The sequence below is a fragment of the Ustilaginoidea virens genome, chromosome 2, assembly GCF_000687475.1.
Source record: "Ustilaginoidea virens chromosome 2, complete sequence".
NCBI lineage: Eukaryota > Fungi > Ascomycota > Sordariomycetes > Hypocreales > Clavicipitaceae > Ustilaginoidea > Ustilaginoidea virens.
Genome location: NC_057317.1, coordinates 3,172,346 through 3,193,689, shown reverse-complemented (window position 1 = coordinate 3,193,689; position 21,344 = coordinate 3,172,346). Strand labels below are relative to the sequence as shown.

The 21,344-nt window shown below is 53.7% G+C and overlaps 6 protein-coding genes across 6 annotated transcripts; 3 read left to right on the top strand and 3 right to left on the bottom strand.

Annotated features, from left to right (window-relative positions):
* Positions 1 to 271: 271 nt before the first annotated feature.
* UV8b_02633 (uncharacterized protein) lies at positions 272 to 1,125 on the bottom strand (the record flags this gene model as incomplete). The annotated part of the gene is made up of 3 exons (XM_043140131.1): positions 272 to 477; positions 538 to 745; positions 925 to 1,125. 3 exons carry the CDS (start codon positions 1,123 to 1,125, stop codon positions 272 to 274), a joined length of 615 nt encoding a protein of 204 aa, XP_042996065.1.
* A 1,651-nt stretch (positions 1,126 to 2,776) lies between these two features.
* Positions 2,777 to 3,675, top strand: UV8b_02632 (uncharacterized protein; the record flags this gene model as incomplete). The annotated part of the gene is made up of 4 exons (XM_043140130.1): positions 2,777 to 2,924; positions 3,086 to 3,330; positions 3,408 to 3,473; positions 3,583 to 3,675. The coding sequence occupies 4 exons, from the start codon at positions 2,777 to 2,779 to the stop codon at positions 3,673 to 3,675; spliced, it is 552 nt and encodes a 183-aa protein (XP_042996064.1).
* A 1,333-nt stretch (positions 3,676 to 5,008) lies between these two features.
* UV8b_02631 (uncharacterized protein) lies at positions 5,009 to 7,168 on the bottom strand (the record flags this gene model as incomplete). The annotated part of the gene is made up of 1 exon (XM_043140129.1): positions 5,009 to 7,168. One exon carries the CDS (start codon positions 7,166 to 7,168, stop codon positions 5,009 to 5,011), a length of 2,160 nt encoding a protein of 719 aa, XP_042996063.1.
* A 709-nt stretch (positions 7,169 to 7,877) lies between these two features.
* UV8b_02630 (uncharacterized protein) lies at positions 7,878 to 9,011 on the top strand (the record flags this gene model as incomplete). The annotated part of the gene is made up of 3 exons (XM_043140128.1): positions 7,878 to 7,991; positions 8,432 to 8,767; positions 8,859 to 9,011. 3 exons carry the CDS (start codon positions 7,878 to 7,880, stop codon positions 9,009 to 9,011), a joined length of 603 nt encoding a protein of 200 aa, XP_042996062.1.
* A 659-nt stretch (positions 9,012 to 9,670) lies between these two features.
* UV8b_02629 (uncharacterized protein) lies at positions 9,671 to 11,957 on the bottom strand (the record flags this gene model as incomplete). The annotated part of the gene is made up of 3 exons (XM_043140127.1): positions 9,671 to 10,443; positions 10,510 to 11,735; positions 11,833 to 11,957. The coding sequence occupies 3 exons, from the start codon at positions 11,955 to 11,957 to the stop codon at positions 9,671 to 9,673; spliced, it is 2,124 nt and encodes a 707-aa protein (XP_042996061.1).
* Positions 11,958 to 19,147: 7,190 nt separating this feature from the next.
* Positions 19,148 to 19,922, top strand: UV8b_02628 (uncharacterized protein; the record flags this gene model as incomplete). The annotated part of the gene is made up of 2 exons (XM_043140126.1): positions 19,148 to 19,354; positions 19,491 to 19,922. 2 exons carry the CDS (start codon positions 19,148 to 19,150, stop codon positions 19,920 to 19,922), a joined length of 639 nt encoding a protein of 212 aa, XP_042996060.1.
* Positions 19,923 to 21,344: the final 1,422 nt, after the last annotated feature.

The window sequence follows — 21,344 nt, the reverse complement described above, 5'->3', positions numbered from 1 at the left end:
TCAAGGACGAGTCAGTCCGCTCGTCTGCCGCCCTCCCGATTACGCCAGCATGCTGCTCGTGAGAAGAAAAATGTACCAGGCCGACAGTATCCCGTCGTATAACCAGAAATTGCACCTCTCGCGCGGCTCGGACACTTCTTGTTGGACGGGCCAACAGCCCCCAGACCCCCTTCCCCCCCCCCCCAAGACCAGATTCCCATAAACCACAACCAAACCAGATGTACGTCGGCGGGGAAAACGGAGAAATCAGGCACGGCTAGCACGCTATGGTTTACACGACGCGCTTGACTTCAAAGAAGCGACGGAGCCACCAAACTTGGAAGAGGGACTCGCCCAGGACAACTCCAATGACAAACAGGTTCCACCACTTGACGCGCGCGTTGGTGCTTTCAGCGGTGTTGCGGTGAGTCCGCTCACGGGCAATGATGTATTGCTGCTCGTCCTTTACCGAGGTGAGCAGCCCAGACAGCTTGCGGACTAGACCACGGACCATGTTAGCAGGCGGGCGACGAGCCAAGGAGCAAACATGATGTGTACCTTCGATTTCGATGGGGTCAGAGGGCAATTCGGATTCGCTGACGTAGACGACGCCGTGGACGTTGAAGGAAACTTCCTTGGTGTTGGCGCCCCAGTGCTGGTTGCCGAAGCAGTAGGTATATTTGCCGTCCGAGTGCGCCGTGATGTCGTGATCTCCTGTGGAAACGCTTCGCTCGTTGACTTCGTAGGCACCGCTGGGGTTTGAGATCTGCCAACATGCCAGCAACGTGTTAGTCAAGGTTGGACTTTGTTAGGGCTTGCTTTTGCTTTTGCTGCAGCGGGCGCCGACACATCCCCCCCCTTTGTATGAGTGGTGTTGCTTATTTGGGGGGGGGGGGGGGGGGGGGGGGGGGGGGGGAGAAACAGCCATGGTATCAAGTTGCATACCCAGAAATCAATGTCGAGGTTGCCGGCGCTGCCGAATTCGCGGTCGCCAGTCTGGAAGGTGACGGTCATTTTGTCATCGCGATGCAGGTTTTCGTGGAAGCACTCGATGCCGTGGGCGGGCAGGACGATGCTGTGTGCGCTGGCGACGCGAAAGGCGACGGTGGCCGCTGCGAGAAGCGACCTCGCGGTGGGCAGATGCATTCTGAGCGGGGAGCGTTTGTTGGTGGTTTTCTTGTCGTTGTTCGGGAGGGAGGGAGGTGAACGGAGGCGAGCAAGTGGTTGCGCAAAGGAACCTCGCAGAATGACACCTTTTGCTGGAGGGAACGGAACGGGCGATGGGTCGGGCCAAAGTAGGTAGGTAGGTAGGTACTTTGGCGGTAGCCTAGCTTCAGCAGGAACAGCAGGTACCAGGCCCAACATGTTCGTGCGTGAGCTTTGCCAGGTTCCTCCCTCCAGCCTGGCCCTTTGGATGGGAACTCATGGAGCTCGGCCCAAGCCACTCAGGTTGGCTGAGCTGCAGGGGAGCAAAGTGGGGCACATGGCCTGGGGGCTTCTGCTGCCTCGGGGCTCGTCAATACATGTAGCCAGCCACCTTGGAATCGCTGGCAAAGTTTAGGGGCTACCAGCAATGTCGCTGTCGCACGAACGGAGACCAGAAGAAACTTGGCAGAGAACAACATTGAATTAAATACTCCGTACCCAGGCCCTCAAAGTTGCTTGGCTGTGGCTGGAGCATTCCGCAACTTTCCCTGTTCCATTACTGCTGGCTTTTACGAGGCAACAACGCTGGGACGGCTGGACTGGTCTGGCGTGCGAGAGCCAATATTGGTTTCCACTGATTTCCAACCCGTGCCTTTTTCTTCGCCGCCACCCCATCCATCCATCGCCTACATCGGGTTTCCCGGTTTCCCTCCCCTCCCCCTTCCCATCCTTCCCTCCTCCCCCCCCCCCCTCACCCCCTACTAACTCCGTACAACTGACACACTTCCATCCAAAAATTCCCCAATCCAACGACAAAACTCTCCTTCTTCTCCTTGTCCACTCCCTGCACGCCCACTCCCCCCCCCCCCCCCCCCCAAAGCAACCCGCGGTACTCCGTACATCGAGTCGTCGACCCTAAGGCCCAAGGAGTAAGTCAAGATGCTCGTTTTTCTGCGCGTCCCCGACCCTGCCCCGTCTGACCGTGCCCTCCGAGTCGTCGGGCTGTCGATCCGTCGTCCGAATCTCTCTGCCCTGCCTCGTTGCGGCCCCCCTTTGCCTGCTCAAGAAGCAAGCTACGTGCTCCATACATGCATGGTACATGCAGCTGCCAGCCCGAGGCCGCCTCACCCCAAGTCACGCCGCGGTGCAGGTGCCCGCACACACACTGTGCACCCACCCTCCCGCTGAAATGCGGTCTGGTGCGGTAGCCTATTCCCTGGATTTCCCTGGATTCCCTGGACATGTGTCCTCTGCCAAACACTCAACACAACGACTATTTCAAGTCGCATCCCCAAACCACCTGTTGTTCCAGTGAAACAACAACCCGTGTTGGAGCAAATCCACTCTAGCCTCCTCACCTTTCCCTTTTCGCATCCGTTTTCTATTGCATCTTTCTTCCTCAACCATCCCCGCTGTCTTGCCGTTTTTTTTTTTTCTTTTGGACAAGATAGAGAAACAAGAAAATCGAAAAAAAAAAAAAGAAAAACCCTCCTTGACACGCAAGGTTTACAGTTTACTCACGCGTCGGCCATCAGGATATTCTCTCGCTCGGTCGATCCACCTGGTGTCTTTGCTTCAACACCTCGCCCTCTCTCACACCTCTCATTCATATTCGATTCTTCAAGGCTTCGTTGCCTCCACAGTCGCCATCATGGGTCTCACCTTCTCCAAGCTCTTCGACAAATTGTGGGGCAAGAAGGAGATGCGAATTCTGATGGTTGGTCTCGATGCCGCTGGTAAAACCACCATTCTGTACAAGCTCAAGCTTGGTGAAATCGTCACAACCATTCCCACCATCGGTAAGATCTTTCTCGGCTACGAATGAGGGACGTTCCGCCACGGTATTCAGTGGCCCTGGGGGACCGCGCGCGGCTATTTGCCGCCTCCGTGACGTGACGTTCCTCTAAACACACATTACCCCCATATCCTAATCCATTAACTAACGACGCCTTGTCAAAAGGTTTCAACGTCGAGACCGTCGAGTACAAGAACATTCAGTTCACGGTGTGGGATGTCGGTGGCCAGGACAAGATCCGTCCCCTGTGGAGACATTACTTTCAAAACACCCAGGGCATCATCTTCGTCGTCGACAGCAACGATCGTGACCGTATCGTCGAGGCCCGCGAGGAACTCCAGCGTATGCTCAACGAGGACGAGCTGCGCGACGCCATCCTGCTGGTCTTTGCCAACAAGCAGGATCTTCCAGTATGGGAACCTCCTTCTACGCCACGTGTCCCCGTGTCCCTGCACTTGAACATGATCCACTGACCAGCTCATCTTAGAACGCCATGAACGCCGCCGAGATTACCGACAAGCTTGGCCTTCACAGCTTGAGGCAACGCCCATGGGTATGTTTACTGCGAATACTCGCTCATTTATTCATTGAACCCCCCCCCCCCCCAAACTCATCTCCGTGTCACCTTGCCGGTTCTGCTCTCTAACTTAATCCCCAAATAGTATATCCAGTCCACTTGCGCTACCGCTGGTGACGGTTTGTACGAGGGTCTCGAATGGCTTGCCACTACCCTCCGCAAGGCTGGTCACCAGTAGAAAATATCCACGAGAAGCCTTTGATCAACCTCCCGCCTTCTCATCCGTCCTCCCTCATATCACGTACTCTCTTCCCCACCGGACTTCGTCATAGTGTGGTTTCGGTTGTAATTTGAAAAGCTATCGATCAACCAATCGAACAAAATTTAGTCTATTATTTACTCAGCCTCCCAGTCTGGCTGGCTCCTTCGCTTTTTTTTTTTTTCGTCCCATGAGGTGTTGTCGTGAGATACTTGGTAAATCGTGACCACTCAGAAACCCCTGGGTGTGTTTCTGGACGAAGAACGGCGTGCTCTTTGTCGAGAGAGCCATTTCGCTACGAGTAGGTAAATATACGCCCACGTGGGATGATTTCCGGACAAGATTTTGGAACAAGGATTGTCGATTGTCGGACCGGCTGCATGCCAACCGACTTGGCTCGCATCGTCCAGCCATAGCGGCAGGTTGGATGAAGGCGGTTCTAGAGACGGTTACATCCTACGGATCGGTTGGGATCGGTTGCAACAAAGGCAGAATCTGGCTAACGCTGTTATGTCCTGGTCTTGATTCGCTTGCTGGTGTTTTTTCTTTCTTTTTTTTTTTTTTTTCCCTTTCTTCTTTGTCATTCTTTCCTTCCTTTGTTCCTTTTTGTTCCTTTTCTTTTCCTTTTGTTTCCAGTTCCCAGTTTCCATTTTGTCATGTCGTCTCTTCATTGCGCTAGATTGGCGGAGTTGGGTTTACTGCACAGGCCTCCCGGCTAGGGAATGAACGTGGCGGAGCGACGAAAGTGACGCAAGGGGGAAGGAGAAGGACCATGGGGACTCTTGTTATTAGAAATTTAGTTTCTGCACTTGATCGTCTTCTCCGCCTCCTGGCTGTCAGTCTTGTCTGGCCCATGTGCGTGTTTGTGTCTTTGTGTGTGTGCGCCGTGGGTTTCTTTTTCGCTCGACTTTCGTCATCCTCGGTGGAGCTGGGCTGCGTGACAAGCTGGGCGGCGCAGAGCAGGCAAGGATGAGTGGTACGTGTACGGGGAGGTTGTGTGTTCTAGACGGCGCATTGCTGGACCTGCTAACGTCAAGGAGAGGTTTTATTCATCGCACCTGCCCAGTGGATGGATTATCTGCTCTTGTGAAACAAATGGGGGTATCGGTATCAAACTACGGGAGTGGAGAGCATCTGACCTTGACCTGGGCAGTAATGCCTCGTACAAATACATGAAAAACGGCATGTAGCCTTTACAGTAAAAATCATATGCCAAGGCCCCAGGTAACCCAACAACTCCATGGGCGCATTCACCCTTTTTTTCTTTTTTCCAAAAACACAGTATTGAGTGTACGCTTCAGGCTCGCGACTTTCAGAAGCCACTCGCGACGTGCAAGCCACTGCCGTCATCCTTGATCCGCACCTCGGCAACCTCTCCCATCTTGAGCTGGCCGCGGATGATCTTGTCGGCGAGCCCGTTGGCAATCTCGTTCGTAATCAGGCGGTTGAGGGGCCTGGCGCCAAACTTGGGGCTGTACCCGCGCGCGGCGAGCCAGTCCCTGACGGGATCCGGCACGGTGAGCTTGATGCGCTTGTCGTCCAGTCGGTGCTGAAGCTCCGCGAGCCGAATGTCCACAATGTCTCGGAGGGCCGACTGCGCGAGGCGCTTGAAGATGATGAAGGAGTCTATGCGGTTGAGGAACTCGGGCGGGTAGGCGTGCGAGACAGCGTCCATGACGGCCTGGCGGACCGAAGGGTCGATTTCCCCGTCGGCCTTCTCCTTGTACGGGTGGTGCGGGTTCTGCCCGACGAGGATGTCGGCGCCGAGGTTGGACGTCAGCACAATGATGGTGTTTCTGAAGTCGACCTTGTGGCCCTGCGCGTCGGTGAGGTAGCCTTCGTCGAGGACCTGCAGCAGGAGGGCCGAGATGTCCCGGTGGGCCTTTTCGAACTCGTCCAGCAGGAGGACGGCGTAGGGCTTGCGGCGCACCGCCTCGGTGAGCTGGCCGGCGTCTTCGTAGCCCACGTACCCGGACGGGGCGCCGATCAGGCGGGAGATGGTGTGCCTTTCCTGGAACTCGGACATGTCGAAGCGCACGACTGCCGACTCGGTGGAAAAGAGGAAGCCGGCCAGCTTCTTGCACAGCTCCGTCTTGCCCACGCCCGTCGGGCCCAGGAAGAAGAAGGACGCCAGGGGCTTGTTTTCCCCGCTCAGGCCGGCGCGCTGGAGCCGCACCGCGTCCGAGACGGCCTTGATGGCGTCGTCCTGGCCCTTGACCGCCTCGCGAAGCGTCTCCTCCATGGTCACAAGCTTCTCGATGTGGCCCGACGTCAGCTTCGACACGGGGATGCCCGTGATTCGGGACACCACGTTGGCAATGTCGTCAGAGGTGACCGAGTCGTGCACCAGCGCCTCTTCCGGCTTCCTCCTCGTCTCCTCGTCCGAGGGAAGTTTCCGCTCGAGGTTGGGGATGACTCCGAAGCGGAGCTCAGACGCACGCGCAAAGTTGCCCGAGCGTTGGGCTTGCTCCAGATCGAACCTGGCCTTTTCCAGGTCTTCCTGCACCTTCTTGACCGAGTCTATCTCGGCCTTTTCCTTTTCCCAGCGGGCGTTGAGCTGCGAGATTTCCTCTCGGTACTTGTCGAGATCACGCTCCAGCTTCTCTCGGCGCTCCTGGCTGGCAACGTCCTTCTCCTTGCGCAGACTTTCGAGCTCGATCTGTACCGTCATGATCTTGTGGTCGAGACGCATGATGTCCTCGGGCTTGGACTCGTGCTGGAGCTTCAGGTGACTGGCAGCCTCGTCCATCAGATCAATGGCCTTGTCCGGGAGAAAACGATCGGTGATGTATCTGTTCGACAGCGTGGCCGCAGCAACCAGGGCACCGTCGTTGATGCGGACGCCGTGGTGCACCTCGTACTTGTCCTTGATGCCTCGAAGAATGCTGATTGTATCCTCTACCGTGGGTTCACTGACCAGGATTGGCTGAAACCGACGGGCCAGGGCCACGTCCTTTTCGATCTGGCGGTATTCGCTCAGGGTCGTGGCACCGCAGCACTGCAGTTCACCACGGGCCAAAGCAGGCTTCAGCAGGTTGGAGGCATCAATCGAGCCCTCGGCTTTGCCGAGACCGAGGAGGGTGTGCAGCTCATCGATGAATAGTATCACCTCCCCTTCTGCTTTCTGCACCTCGTCAAGAACCTTTTTCAGTCGTTCTTCGAAATCGCCCCTGAATTTGGCGCCGGCGATGAGAGAGCCAAGATCTAGGCTCACAACCCTCTTGTTCTTCACGCTCTCTGGCACGTCGCCCCGAATGATGCGAAGCGCCAGGCCTTCGAGGATAGCAGTCTTGCCAGTGCCGGCGTTTCCGATCAGCACAGGATTGTTCTTTGTTCGCCGTGATAGTATCTGGATTGTCCGTTGAATCTCAGCGTCTCGCCCAATGACGGGGTCGAGCTTGCCGTCCCTTGCACGGGCAGTGAGATCCACGCCGAATTGCTCCAAGGCGGGTTTTTCTTGCTCCCCTCCCATTTTCATGCGATGGGTTCCCCCGGGGGGGTGCGCTCGTCCGTTTGCATAGCATCGTGTGGAGACTGTCGGGAGAATTCGAAGCGGCAGCGTTGCATGTAGATTCAGGCTAGCTACCCGTCGTCGTACGACCAAGTGGCGCGAAGAACGAGCAGCAGAAGCAACACGCTGGGCCGCGGTTATCAACTGACGTCTGGATTGCATCTCGCTGTAGGAATACGCATCTGCGGCAAGAGGGGCATGAGGTGAGACATCTGCGAGGGAGGGAAGACGGGAGGAACCAGAACCGGGAGTTCTTAAGCAGAATGGTCAAGGATTCAAACTCGGACTTCTCTATTCTCTGCCTGTAAGCTCTCGAACGTTCGAGACGGTGGCGGCAGCTTCCTGCAAATCGCGTTCCGTTTCTCAACCGGGGGAGCAAGGAAGGGTGGGTGCGTGGGGCGGTGGAGAGCACACAGCTATCCGCCACCTCTTATCTTATCGTCACGTGCGGACAGCCCCATGTCCCGCACAAGCTGGGGATGACAAAAATGCTTTGGTCTGTTGGGGAGGTGGCCGTAAGCGGCTAGCGCCTGAGGGTTCACATTTTGCTTCCCACAAACTCGCTAGCGGCTTCCACAAAGAAATCCATCATTTCCGGGCGAGCATCACCAAAACGTCTCCCTCCTTACCTCTCCACAGCCCAACAAGATCGCAACCCCCGAGAGTCACCATGTCGGCCAAACCCACGACCAAGAAGTTCGGGAAGTCGAGCCGGGACGTTCCCGCTCACTCAGAGAAGGCCCAAAAATGGTACCCTGCCGACGACGAGAGCGCGCCTAAGCAGGTGAGTCGGTGATGATGACGTTGAATGATGACGCGACACCAATGATTATATACCCCCCTCTCGGCAACGGGCGAGTCGAATCGGACGGAACACGAAATTTGAGAGACCGCGGACGCACGACGATGGGGGCAACTGGATACGCTGGAGTTGTTGCAACGCTGTTTAACGGGGAAGAAGCAGCAATATTGAGTTGGAATACCTATCCATGGTCAATGACCCAGCCCATCAAGATTGCCAACGCGCAAAATCACGAATCAAGGCCAAAACAACGCACAGTACAAGCGCGATATTCTCGGTCAAATTCATGCCGCAAAAAAACAACAACCTACGAAACCAACGACATCGGGCAGGGGGAGTCGTAATAATCATGATATGCGTGAATCGACTGCAAGCGCCAAGCAGGAATCAAAGTAACTAACGAGAGGTTGTTGCTACTACAGGTCCGCAAGTCCATCCGCCCTTGGGCTCCCCGCAAGTCTCTGCAGCCTGGTACCGTTTTGATCCTGCTCGCTGGTCGCTTCCGTGGCAAGCGTGTTGTCCTCCTCAAGGCTCTCGACCAGGGTGTCCTCCTCGTCACCGGCCCCTTCAAGATCAATGGTGTTCCTCTGCGACGAGTCAACTCCCGATACGTCATCGCCACCTCCCTGAAGGTGGACGTTTCTGGCCTTGACACTAAGAAGATTGAGGAGATTGCCCAGCCCAAGTACTTCACAGCCGAGAAGGCCAAGGAAAAGGCTGGCGAGGAGGCTTTCTTCAAGCAGGGAGAGAAGGCTGAGGTATTTTTTTTTCCTTTTTTTTTCCCCCAAATCGTCCTTGTCGCACGCCTGGGTGTAAAGTTCCTGGAAACTGACTTGTCTCTCCTTTTAGAAGAAGAAGATCAACAGCAGCCGTGCCGCAGATCAGAAGGCCGTCGACAAGGCCCTGATTGCCAACATCAAGAAGGTCGACATGCTTGCCAGCTACCTCGCAAGCTCTTTCAGCTTGCGCAAGGGTGACAAACCCCACGAGATGGCCTGGTAGATTACTTTTTGTTGTTTGAAAACCAAGAAGAACAAAAAGTTTTGTTTCATGACGCGAGATCGATCCAGGGGGCATGATCGAAGCTTGGGGGAGGGGAGAGGAGGGGCGACTGCTGCACGATGTAGTACCGGGGAAACGGGCTGTTTTGCGGTGCGACACTGGGTTGGTGTAGACATGGGAACGGATTTCTCTGAACTTTACAGGCTAGTTTGGCCAATTGCATTTGGAAGTTGACGGAATTAGTCACATATTGGCGTCTGTAATCAGGTTTTACAGTCAAAAAGATTCAAACGAGCATAAATGAGACTCCCAGGTCTTTATCTGGTGAGCTGTGACGATGCCGCAGATACACGATGTCGGGTAGTTTTCCCGATTCTTTAAAAATGTCTCGAAACAGATTTATGCCAAACGTGAGCTTAGTTTTATTGGCGGTACGAGTGCAAATCGCACTGCTTTTTCTCCAGCTCCGATATGCCACGCACGCTTCTCTCCGAGAGTATGCGCACAAAACTCTAATCTACTACTACATGACTAGGAGTTCATGATACAACACTTCTGCATCAATCCCACTACCCCCCCCCCCCCAACCAAAAAAAACACGCCCAAACACACACACACGCCCCAACAGCCCAAAAAGCTTTGGGATTTCTTACTCACACTCACAAGCTTCTGTCTGCCCAGCTTTGGATTATGCCAACAAGGCTGGCGTCATAGTGCTTGATAGACACCTTTCCAGTAGCCTCGTCCAAGGTGGTGTTTGCCTGAACAAACACCTTGCGCGGTTGCTTCTTGTCAAGGACAACATTGCGAACCTTGGTACCCCAGAAATCTAGGCCGACTGTTGTCATGTCGGTGTAAAACTTTGTGCCCGTCTCAACGTCGGCCGTAGACTTGTAGATGTGAATTTTCCGAAGGTAGTCAGCCACGGCATTGCGACCAGTAGTTAGAATCTTGGACCGATCAAGGTGAATGGTTAGATCGGAGAGATCGTCCTTTGTGTAGTGGAGCTTGCAGAAGTCGTCGCCTGCGTCCAGGAAGCACTTGAGGATAGAGAAACGGGCTTGGCTGTGAGCCTGTCCCCACTTCTGGCTCTTTGGATCCCAAAGCTCGATAGAGGCGAGACCGGCGCGGGCCATGGAGAGGTAGGACGCGTACAAAACGTCGCCAGCCTGGCCATCGATATCCAAGGTACCGTCACCAAAGCCGAAGATCTTGAGGACAGGAAACTCGCAGCTAAGGTACATGGCGACAAGCTCGGCACGACACTCCTCATATGAAGCAGCAATGCTACCAAAGACGGATGACCAGGTCTGGCCAGGTTTGTACCAAGTAGTGATGGGCTTCTGAGTCAGGGGGCTCACTGGAGGGTTCTCTTTGTCAAAGTTGAATACTCCAGGGGAGGTTTCTTGGAGTAGCTTCCCACAGCCGTGGCCTTTGAGGGTTGGCAAGGTTAGTCAAGGGGCCTATGCCTATGAAACAACCAGCACGCAGCACTTACCTGTCAGTTCATGAAGACCAACTTGAACCTCGAAAGCATCATCGCGGTACTTTTGGTAGATATCCAAGTCCTCTTGACGGATGAAGGGGATTTTCTCGTTGGGGGCCTTTGCGCTGACAACGTTGCCCAAGGAAACGTTCTTGAAACCTTCTGTCTGGCGGATATCGTCGTAGTTGGGAATGTTGATGCCAGCGGGTATGCCAGACCCGGCAAAAGTCAAGACCTCGAGAGACGTAAAGTCAGGGGACAGGAACTTGTCCTTTTCAAACTGCTTATCCCAAGGAAGGAGGGGCAGAAGTGTAGGAGCAGCCGACACAAGCTCGCCAAAGGCACGGGTACGTTCTCGGTTGACCATGGAAGCGAAGCCTTCCCACTCGCCGCGGATGCCGGCAGGGTCGCGGTAGGTCTCAACGAAACCAATGTTGCACTCTACAGTGGGGCCCTTATCCTTGATCCAATCTCTCTGGGCATCTTTGAAAGCCTCGAGGGAGCCGGTCTCGAAGGATCTGCTGTAATTAAGATGCATGGACCTTTGCGTGTCATTGTCAGCATTGTCAGCAGCTTGCTTCATATAGGCCGTGATATTATTCATCTCGTTGGTATAGTCCCCAAAGACGAGTCGAATTGTTTTGCCTTTGAGAAGCCCATTCCCGACAGTGAACTCGGTGTCTTTGCCGATATCGCCGCCCTCGGACGGAATGCTGGTGACTGCAGAAGCAATAAGGATGTCGAATGAGCCATCGGGATTCTTGCGCAGTCTGTTGTTTTCGGGCAGCAATCCTTTCTGCTCCATCCAAGTCGAGACACTCTCTATCTCGTCTTTGGTGATGGCGGGAGAATCGGGGTAGTAGGTGGTCATATGGCCTGCATCGGTGAAGCCAAGATGCAGCAGACCGGGCTTTTCATGACTGAAGATGGCGCCGTTTGTGGCTTCATAGAACTTGGCAGCTTCTGGGGACGTGGCGGCAAGGGCTGCGACAGATTTCTCGCTGCATCTGGGGAGAAACTTGGAATCTCCAAAGCTTTTGTAATTTCCGTTGTTTCCAAAGAACATGGCAGCATACTCGAGGAAGCTGGTCAGCTCCGACTGCTCAACGTTGGCCTGTTTGGCCAATGCTTCCCAGTCGCCACGACAGCTGTTGTGTAGGGAAATAATCAAGTCGTAAATGGGCTCGGACTCGGGGGAAATCTGTCGGAGGACAATTCTCGTGCCAGCAAAGCATGCTCTGTTTATTTTTTTTTTTTTTTTTTTTTTTTGTGTGTCAAGTTAATCGGGCATGTCATCGTCCGAGCACGGCGAGCGAGCTGAGGCTTGAAACCTACTTGCTGACGAAGTGCGCGTAGCGTTTTTGCTTGTCATTCAATGCCTCGAAGTGCTTCTCAATCTCCAGCCTGACGACGGTAGGCGGCTGATCGGCCAGGAAGTGCTTGACATCTATGGACGCCATGGCGGAGGATGGAACTGGAGAGGTGAATGACCCGAAGGTACGGCAGGCAAGAGTGGAAGTAGGAAGGGGACGATGTACAGGATGTCGATGACGATGACGGGTAACTGAGGTCCTGAAGGTAATTGGTCTCGGAGAAGATGGCCTTCGAAGGAGCGAGAAGCGTGCGGCCGACGCGAGGGTCATGAGGAGCTGGAAGGAAGTACCAGACAGTAGGCTGGGAGCGTTGCTGTCAACCGGACGCCGTGCGTGCTGGCAGCAAGTTGCAACTGCTACATATCAATGTACATTAGTTACTCCGAACTTAGCTTGCCTGTGGTGGTGAATTGCGTTCCCCCGTTGTTGTTTGGGGAAGGCACTGGGCCAAGCTGACCGACCAGGCCAGGCGCTTTCTCGCCGGCAAACCAAAAGTCCCCAAACGTCTGGTTGCCTGGTTGCCGCGATGGAGAAGTCGGGGAGCTCTGATAGGCTGTTCGGGGCCATCATGGAGCAGGACAGCCTCTGAAGGCGGGGGGCGAGGGGGGGGGGGAGGCTCAGGCACCAGACCTGAAGCAAGGGCAGCGGCTTGATCGGCACAAGTCTTGCCGCTCTCAGGACTCCAGATGCCTATCGTGGCTAGCGCGTCTCGTAAACTGGGCGCTTTTCCCGATCCGCAGTTTGCAGTTTACAGTTTGCACACAAACGTTGAGGAAGAGACTGGAAGCTAAAATGTGATAATAGTCGGGCCAATTGTGCTCTTCTTGTCTTTGAGAAGCAAGCTGCTGCGGATCCTCTGCGTGTCGAGTTTGGCAGGAGGAAGCCAGGCCGGTCCTCAGGTGCGGGGGACAAGAAAACAAAGAAAGAGGAAGGGGGAAAAAAAATAAGAATAAAAAAGGCTACAAGAGACTAGTAGGGAGTACTCCGCTGTATCTGTTGTATCTGGTTGCCTCAATGTTTCATTTACACTGCTACCCCGCCGCGGGGTTCGTCTGGCTGGTTCCTTTTGATTCAATTGACTTCCAGTTCTTCTCCCCGCTGTATAAAGTAACCGAATGCATCGATTATATTGCCACCGCGAATCTTGGGTCTTACTGCTCCGCTCGCTCACAGAGAAGCCCTCTGACACCGGGCCTGGAACAGAATATGGTATGTGTAGTATCAATACAATCAATGCTTTGAGCCTGCGGACTTTGGGTAAAGGTTGCTTGAGAAAATAAGCGCCGCTGACTGCCACTTGCTTGCGCTACTGGACTCCCTCATAAAATATAAGGGGGAAGGGGGGTCCCCCACAGTATCTGCTGTTCGCCGCCTGGCTACTCCGTACTGACTTGTCTCGTTGTCGTGCCCTGGCTGCCACCTGGACTCCTTTTGTCGTTCACTTCCAGATTATTCGCTCCTCTGTCGTGTCTCCCTCTCTTCGTTTTATGTTGTTCTGCAGTGTTCGTTTCGCACGCATCGAGACGCTCTAGCATCGTGTCCATCGTTTCACAAAATAAAGCTCTTCCCCGATTAGCGCAAAGAGTGGCGTTCAGTCGCGTCACACTGATGATGACCTAGGAGTGGGGAAGGAAAACACGTGCTAATCACGAGGTCACCTGACGCTTTGCTTTTGTAAGCAGCCGGAAAGGACTGCGAGCAGGCGAAGAGCAACCTTGATTACTACCTTCTAATAACAAGGGCAAATTGTGCCTCTATATATAACGCTCCATAGCATAGATGACATTAAAAGAAGAAGGAGCAGAGAAATTCTTTTATAAGAAGAAGGAAAAAACCCTTCAGAGGAAGATTTGCGCATGCATCTTATGAGCATAGGAAATTGTGAGTGACACTGCTAGAGCAATAGAAAACCGTATAATGAGGAATACATCAGTAGACAAAGAAATAGTATGATAACATAAGTACTAGCCATCCCTGATTTATATAGAGCTATTTCGCACTCATCGCACCCATCGCACCCATCGCACCCGTAGCCGCATTTGGCTGTAGGCTTGAAAATAGGCCTTATTATACCTCTATTAATAAGCTGCTCAAGTGAGCAGTATTTAAGGCAGATAAACAAAATGTGTCCTCTATAGCATTAACGCTTAAAATGTCCCCTATTGGCTCCGTTAGAAATGCCAGAATTCTTAGTATAAGGATTTTAATGATAAAAGGTTTGGCGGCTGGACCTGTTGCCAAGGAGGTGCCCAAGGTATCTAGCAAAAAGTGGGTCCGCTACAAAGTCTTATCTCGCGACCATTATATGCAAACACAATCGCGTTTTTCCAATCTTGAAAGGGTGACGCTGTCATCTATCTACCGACAAAAAGTAAAAAAGAAAAAGAGGAGGTTCAAGTTCGCTTGACTGTCCGACTTTTCGTCGAGGGCTGAAGTATGCGGCCTCGCCGTCTTATGTCATCCCGGATGTGACTCCTCGAGTCCGTCCAAATATGGGTCCACCTATATGATAGATAAGGTTACGCACGACGTTGATGCTCCGTCTTGTCCATTACGGTCTACAACTTGACTCATTATTCCTTTCTCGTTTCACTCCGCAGTCTCGGAGGTCCCCGCAACGTCCGCCGTATATCACCCGGCTACTAATCGCGTCCTCTCTTGTGTTACCCATCTGGAGCCGAGTAATGGCAAAGGCCCTTGAACAGGTCCCTCTGCGCTTCCCATCGACACCCTCCATGTCTACTCCCCGCGAGAGAGAAGAGCAGCACAGCACAAGCTCAAAGGAATGCCCGTCGTCCAACCTCAACTCGCCTCCTCGAAGCAGCCCTGTCGATGCACATTTTCTCGCGCGATGTCTCTCTCCAAGTCGCGAACCAAGTCCTTGGTAACCAAACACGACCTTGCCTTCCGTGCGGTTTCAGGCAATCCGCCCACAGCTGAACATCCATCCCACCTCGGAGCGTTCTGACAACACTGCAAACGCCAAGCGGTTGACTGCGCTCCGCATCAAACTGTGGCAGACTGGGCAGCAGACCAGTTACCGGTGCCTCCACACCTTGGGGCTGGGTTCAGTCTCAAATGCATGTCAAACACTGTCCTTGTCCCAGGATGATGACATACGGCCAACACGGAAGGGAATGTCCCTGCCCAGCTGCCGTTTCTGTAGACATGTCTGCAGCTCTTCCCGCATCTCCGAAGGCAGCACAGGCACCACTGCTATCCAACGCACAAACACCAAAGTTTTGCACCAGCCGCGTCGCTTGACTCGCGCGCATGTCTCGTGTGAACAACAGGAAATGCCATCACAGGCCACGAACCCAGTTGGCATCGGATAAACGACTCCGTCCGGTTAGATCGAGGAACGGGAAACGCCACCTTTGCGAAGCGGAAGTGTCAGCTCACACATTTCCCATGTTCTACATCAGCACGATCAAATTTCGAAACGTCGTGAGGAGAGCATGCAGCCTGCTGTCCGCTGATAGTCAAGGCTATGGGCTCAGAGGTGTATCTCGCGGGGCGGAGATGGATAGTTGCCCTCGCACGTAGCCTCGCACGTAGGAAGGGTCTCTGGCTAAGCGCAAAGTACTGTCATGTGAATGACCAGGACTAGGACTGATGATGAAAACCAACTCCTCGAGAATTCCAAAGGCACCGTTTCGGCTCATGGAGGCTCAATTTGCTGACTTGAACTCCCGTTCTGAGCTGGTTAGACGGACACACGCGGCGTCTGAAAGCTCCATGCGAATCACTCCGTTTCGTCGCTCTTTTCTGCAACACGTTGCGATTTGGATCCTCTATGATATTATTCGCACACCATGTGAGCGTCCACAGCTGTTGTGGACTCGAAAATGATGCCGTGTAGGCTAAACGACTGTATTTCGTCCACCATGTCGCACCGCGAGATAAGCTGGCATATGCACTCCGTATTGACTAGATACTGTCTTGGCAAAGCCAAGCGACACATGTCCATGAGACGGTTGATGGTGATGGCTCATCTATCACACTCAATATCTGCAAAAGCAGGCGGTGCTACCACTGGATGGCCTAGGTAAGGTAGGTAGGTAGGTAGTTGAGCCAAGTCGGTGGTGACGGGAGTTGGCACGAGAGGCACTCGCAGCTCGGCTGTGATTCTGTTGCAGTTGTCAGGCGTGAGAATCCGCTGTCCTATGACTGCACGTCGTTTAGGAACATTATCGACAACAGAAACCAGACACGTGGTGCTCTTCATAGTACAGAATGTACAACGAGGGCTGATGGAGCCGGGACGCGGCATGTGTGTCGGGCTGTCAGCCCTCCAAGCACCGCTTGGTATACAGGCTGGGCGTCAATATGTAGTAACCGGTGATGCAAAATATCAAGGCTCAATGTCAATACCTGACAGGGAATGAATTTACTGGCAGTAAAGACATGAGCACATAGGTACCTGCAGGTACCTATCCTAGGCGTCTTAGGTAGGTAGGTAGGTGCCTACCTAGGTGCAGAGGAGTGAACTAGACCCTCCCACGTGGAAGCTTGGCGGAAGGCAGTGGTTAGCGGCCGGTGAATCGGCGTTTGCTCGCACGAGGCGTGGATTGCCGATGGCTAATGGTCCGCTCGTTGGTGTGCGGATTTTGACCTCTTGCCGTGTCGCGCCTTGGTTTTCTTCCCCCGTCTGCCAACTCGGGGCTGAAAATTTCATTTCGATGCAAGCAAGCTTTTACGAATCCGGCCATGGAGTAACTGCTATTGAGCAGCTAGAAGCAACGCTCGTACATACCTCCTTTTGATTGACAAGGGTGTGTCGGCGGGTTTTACTAATTCAGCCCGCCAGAAAAGTAACTCGGGAGACGGAGCAGTAACCGGCGGCGTGCATTATCAACTTGTCCGGGGTCCCAGGGCTGAAATTCATCACCGCTGAGGGTTCACTCAGATGCCCATCCGCAAGGTATTCATTTCCGAGGATTGCCTAGATGCCTGCCTAGGTACCTAGGTATCCTTCCGAGGCAAACTTGGGTTCGGGAGGAGAGGCATAGGGCGATAAAAGGTCCTCGGCTCTCGATTCGCAGAGTGGTATCGCTATCCTGGAAAGGAATTCTGCTGGCACTGGGGGTCTAGATAGAAACGAGCTGCACAACGGTCAATGTCTGCAACCCCGCGGTCCGAAACCAAGACAAAAGGTCACTCTGGCGCCTCCCCGGGGAAGTCTTCCGGTCTGGCAAGCAACATGAACCAGGCTGGAGCTCCACCAGGCTTTCAACAAGTTCCGGCCGGGATTCCTGGACTGATGGATGTATCCGACCTGCATTAGGTAGGTACCTACCTAGGGATTCAATAACAGGTAGCAGTCGAGTGCTCACTCTGTGCGCACAAGGCGTCGTGTTCTCCCTCTGTCTCTGTCTCTCTCTCTTTCTCTCTCTCTTTCTCTCCCTCACTCACTCACTCTCCGTTTTTTTTTTTTCCTTTCTCCATTTTGGTTTTCCGAGATACACGCAGAGAAATGAAAAACAGGCGAGGTGTCGTTCCAATGGCCGGGGATCCGAGACTCTCCGTGCCCCTGCGGCGGCATTGTCGAACATTGGAGGAGAGATGGCAACCCAGGCGACGGACTCGCCAGCCTTGTGAAACCATTGGGTCGATCTGCTGTTGATTGCACCTGATCCTGATGTCTCACGGACCAGTCGCAGTCTGGCCCGGCTTGGCAGAGTGGGCAGAGTGGGTCGAGTTGTTCATTTCTTTTTTTACTTTTTTTATTTTTATTTTTATTTTTAATTTTTTTTTTCGCATTCGAGATGAACCTGGGCCAGCGCAACAAACGTCAGCAGCGAGCAACGCACTCATCGAGAGGGATAGTGGTCGACAGCCAGGCCTTTGCACAAACCCAGGGCATGCATGGGGTGGGGCAGGTAAGGATGACGGAAACAGATTGATGCAGCGGGAGGGAGGGAAAACTCCCCCCCCTTCCCCTCGACACTATGGCTGACCCTGAAGATACCAGACCATGGATGGGGGGGGGGGGGGGGGGAAAGAAAAAAAAAAGGGGGGGGGGTCTGTTACCAGCCAGGCTCATCCCAAGTCGTTGCACCCAGAGGAGAATCGCTAAACTTTAAAAGCCAAAAACCTTCATGTCAACTGACTGCTTGGTTAGCAAGGTCCAGCCAGACCCAGCACCACATGCTACATTACATGTAGGTACCTCTCCGTAGACTTCCCTTCTCCGGCCCATCCGTCAATACAATTGTACGTACTGCGGAGTACCCGACCAGACCAGCTTTGCCCCTCTTCCCCTCTGCCCCTCTGCCCCTCCGCCCCTGCGCCCCTCTCCAGCTACTCTCTGTCACCTGTGTGCCTGCCCAAGTCAATGTGTTCAATATGCAGCTCACCAGCCAGTGGCCCCCCCCCCAGCTTGCTCGGTCCAGTCTGGCGACAGGCGACAGGCGAATGTGAACACTGAACTCTCAACTCCCATTGCCATGCAATCAATCAACTTGCTCCGTACATGACGCCGGTGGCCCAGAACAGCAGAACAGCCCCGGCATCTCGTCTTGTTTCACCAGACTTTTCTTCTCCTTTCTCTTGCTCCCTTCTTCTTCCCCCTTCCCCCCCCCCCCCCCCCCCCCCCTTCACCTTCTGTTCATTTTTCGCAGGCTTCTCCTCGACGTCGACCACGCACCGCCATGGTGTCACGGTGTCTGTCACCTGCGTCCATCTGTCGGGCTGTGCCTTGTCAATCGACCGAATCAAGCTACCAGACGTATCAAGCAAAGCAGTACGGAGTACGGACTACCGAGTGCTAAGCAGTCTGGTGCTGCCGCTCTGCCCTCGGCGCTAATACGGGTAATGGCAGAATGACCTGGCCCCTTGTTCCTCCTGTTCCACACAGACTTCCCGAGTGACTGCGCCGTCGTCAATTGTCAATTTGTTGGAGGGCGGGTTTTGCCCTGGTGCCAGCTTGCTGTTATAAGCTGGCCTTGGCGCCATCCTCTGCTTTCTCTCTCCTTCTCCGGGTCACAAGTTTCCTCGCTCCTTCTTATCTACACGGTACTCCGTACGTCTTGCCCAAATAGACAAATAAACCAAATAGTTTGACATCTTGCACTTCCCGCCCCCCTTCCAGCTTCTCCAGCGGCAGCTTGTCTGCCTTCCCGGGGCCTCTTGTCAGTAACCTGCTGCTGCTGCTGCTGCTGCTGCGAGAGAGAGAGAGACAGAGACAGAGACAGAGACAGAGACAGAGACAGAGACAGAGACAGAGACAGAGACAGAGACAGAGACAGAGATACAGAGAGAGAGAAGGATACAAGATGCAGTGTCGCACCACATCAGAGTCCTCCAGCCAAGGGAAGAAGCCTTCGATTTCTACTCCCGGCACCGGGGCTGGCCGCGTGCACCGTTACCATCAAAGTCGGCGCCATCTGTGGTTGCTTACGGGCCCTACAGGATGCGGCAAGACAACAGTGGCCCAGTACCTGGCCAATGCGCTTCAAATGCCATATGTTGAAGGAGATTCTGTATGTTGACCCGGCTTCTCCCGCTCGTATCTTGTCTTGGCCCCAATCCGGCGTACACGGCGCATCCTGGCTGAACCGAGTCCTGAGTCCTGACTGACGCGCGCACTCACCAACCCCCCCGGTCTGCGCTGTACAGTATCATCCCCAGGCAAATATCGACAAGATGAGCGCGAAAACTCCGCTTACCGATGCCGACCGCTGGGACTGGCTTACCGAGTTGCGCAAACAATGCAATAGTCGAATCGGCGACGGCGCGGATATGGTGGTCATGACCTGCTCGGCCCTCAAGCTCAAGTACAGAGACGTACTAAGAGTCGCTGCCTACTACAATCGCTCAATTTCGGTCCACGTCTTGTTCCTTGACGCTCCCGAAGAGGTGTTGGTGAAGCGTGTCGCGGAGCGCAAGGGCCACTTCATGGGCGCCAGCATGGTAAAGAGTCAGTTTGAGATTCTCGAGCTCCCACAAAAGGACGAGACCGACGCCATCATCATCGACGCCTCCCAGGATATCGAACATGTCCAACGGGATGCTCTTGAAAAAGTCAAGGCCATCCTTGCTGCCGTTTGATGGCCGGAATCCTAGATGACGGGATCGCCATCTGCTCTCCCCATTTGTATGAAACTTGTCAGCCCTCCCGGATTATTCTCTGCGGACTGACTTTTTTTTTTACTTTTTTTTTTTTTTTTCTTGTGGTAAAGTTTTGGTTTAAATCTTGGCTTGAGACTGCTTTCCAGGACTACGATCGGCCCACGTCCTCAATGGCAGATCTTTCTGCTGCGGCGTCATGTCTTTGTGTCTGTGTGTTGCTTTTGTTCTTATTTTTTTTTTCTTTCAGGACATTTGCATTGCTCACAGTTTGTCGAACTTTTCAAGTTGCTGTCGCTGAGCGGCACCTGCGACGGCCTCTGTGTTACGCGAGTTGTGGCAAGACTTGAGATGTTTGGACACGATTTTATGGAGTACAGCCTGAGAGGAGGGAATTACTGCTTCCAGTGTGGCGTTTGACTGTCTTTGGCTACAGTAAATACCATTGGGTACGGTACGGTACGCATTGGGAAATTCCAAGTCTTGGGCACAGCGGCAAAGAAGCTCTTCAAAGCAACCATCCATGTCGGCTATTGCCAGACTTCGCCGCCCGTCGAGAAGCGAGGAGAAGGCGGCAGCGGATAGGAAGAATCCATAGCGAGAGTCAATGCAGTGTGCGTGCGACTTGTACACGGAGCCGCTTCTTTTGATGTTGATGTGCATTCAACCGGAGACATAGTCCGTTAGTCCGTAGTTTGTCGATGCTTGGTGGTGACCAAGAGGACGAAGGACCCAAGACTTGACAAGCCACTGCTTTGCATGCAGGGGGGGGCAATGCAGGCTGGACATTGACGGCCTGTTAGGTCGCCATGGCCTGCCCGACGTCAAAATGCAGAAGTGACGCCCGAAAAAGGCAATCCCTCGTCATGCCGACCGGGTTGCGCCCCAGACTTGTCATTTTCTTGGGGAGGGGGGTTGCAAGATGAAGGGGGTGAAGGAAGGGAGGGGGCGGCCGATCCCTGGCATTGGACTGCGAGAGTATACTCGCATGCAAAATATATTCAAGGAGGGATAATATGTATGATAATATATACGGAGTAGTATGGGCTGCATGCAGATGCAGATTGCGGGAGGCGATGCAACGGGCAAACAATGACGACGGCGGCCTTTACGCAGGGGAGCAAGCCATGGCCGGACGCAAGGGAGGCGGCTCCTTTTGCCTGCAAGTCTGCACGTTGCACGTTGCACGTTGCAGCCGCAATCTGCTTTTTTCCATGCGCTTCGCTTTGTAGGTTCTCTCTTTTTTTCTTTTTTAATTAAGTAATTGATTATTATTATTATCTTTTTTTACACCAATCTGGTTATTTTGCGTTTTCCGTCTTTTTTCTTCCCTCTTCTTCTTTTGCATTGTCTGGCTGCTGTCGCCTCGTTTGGCACGTGCCGGCCAGCTGACCAGACAATGTG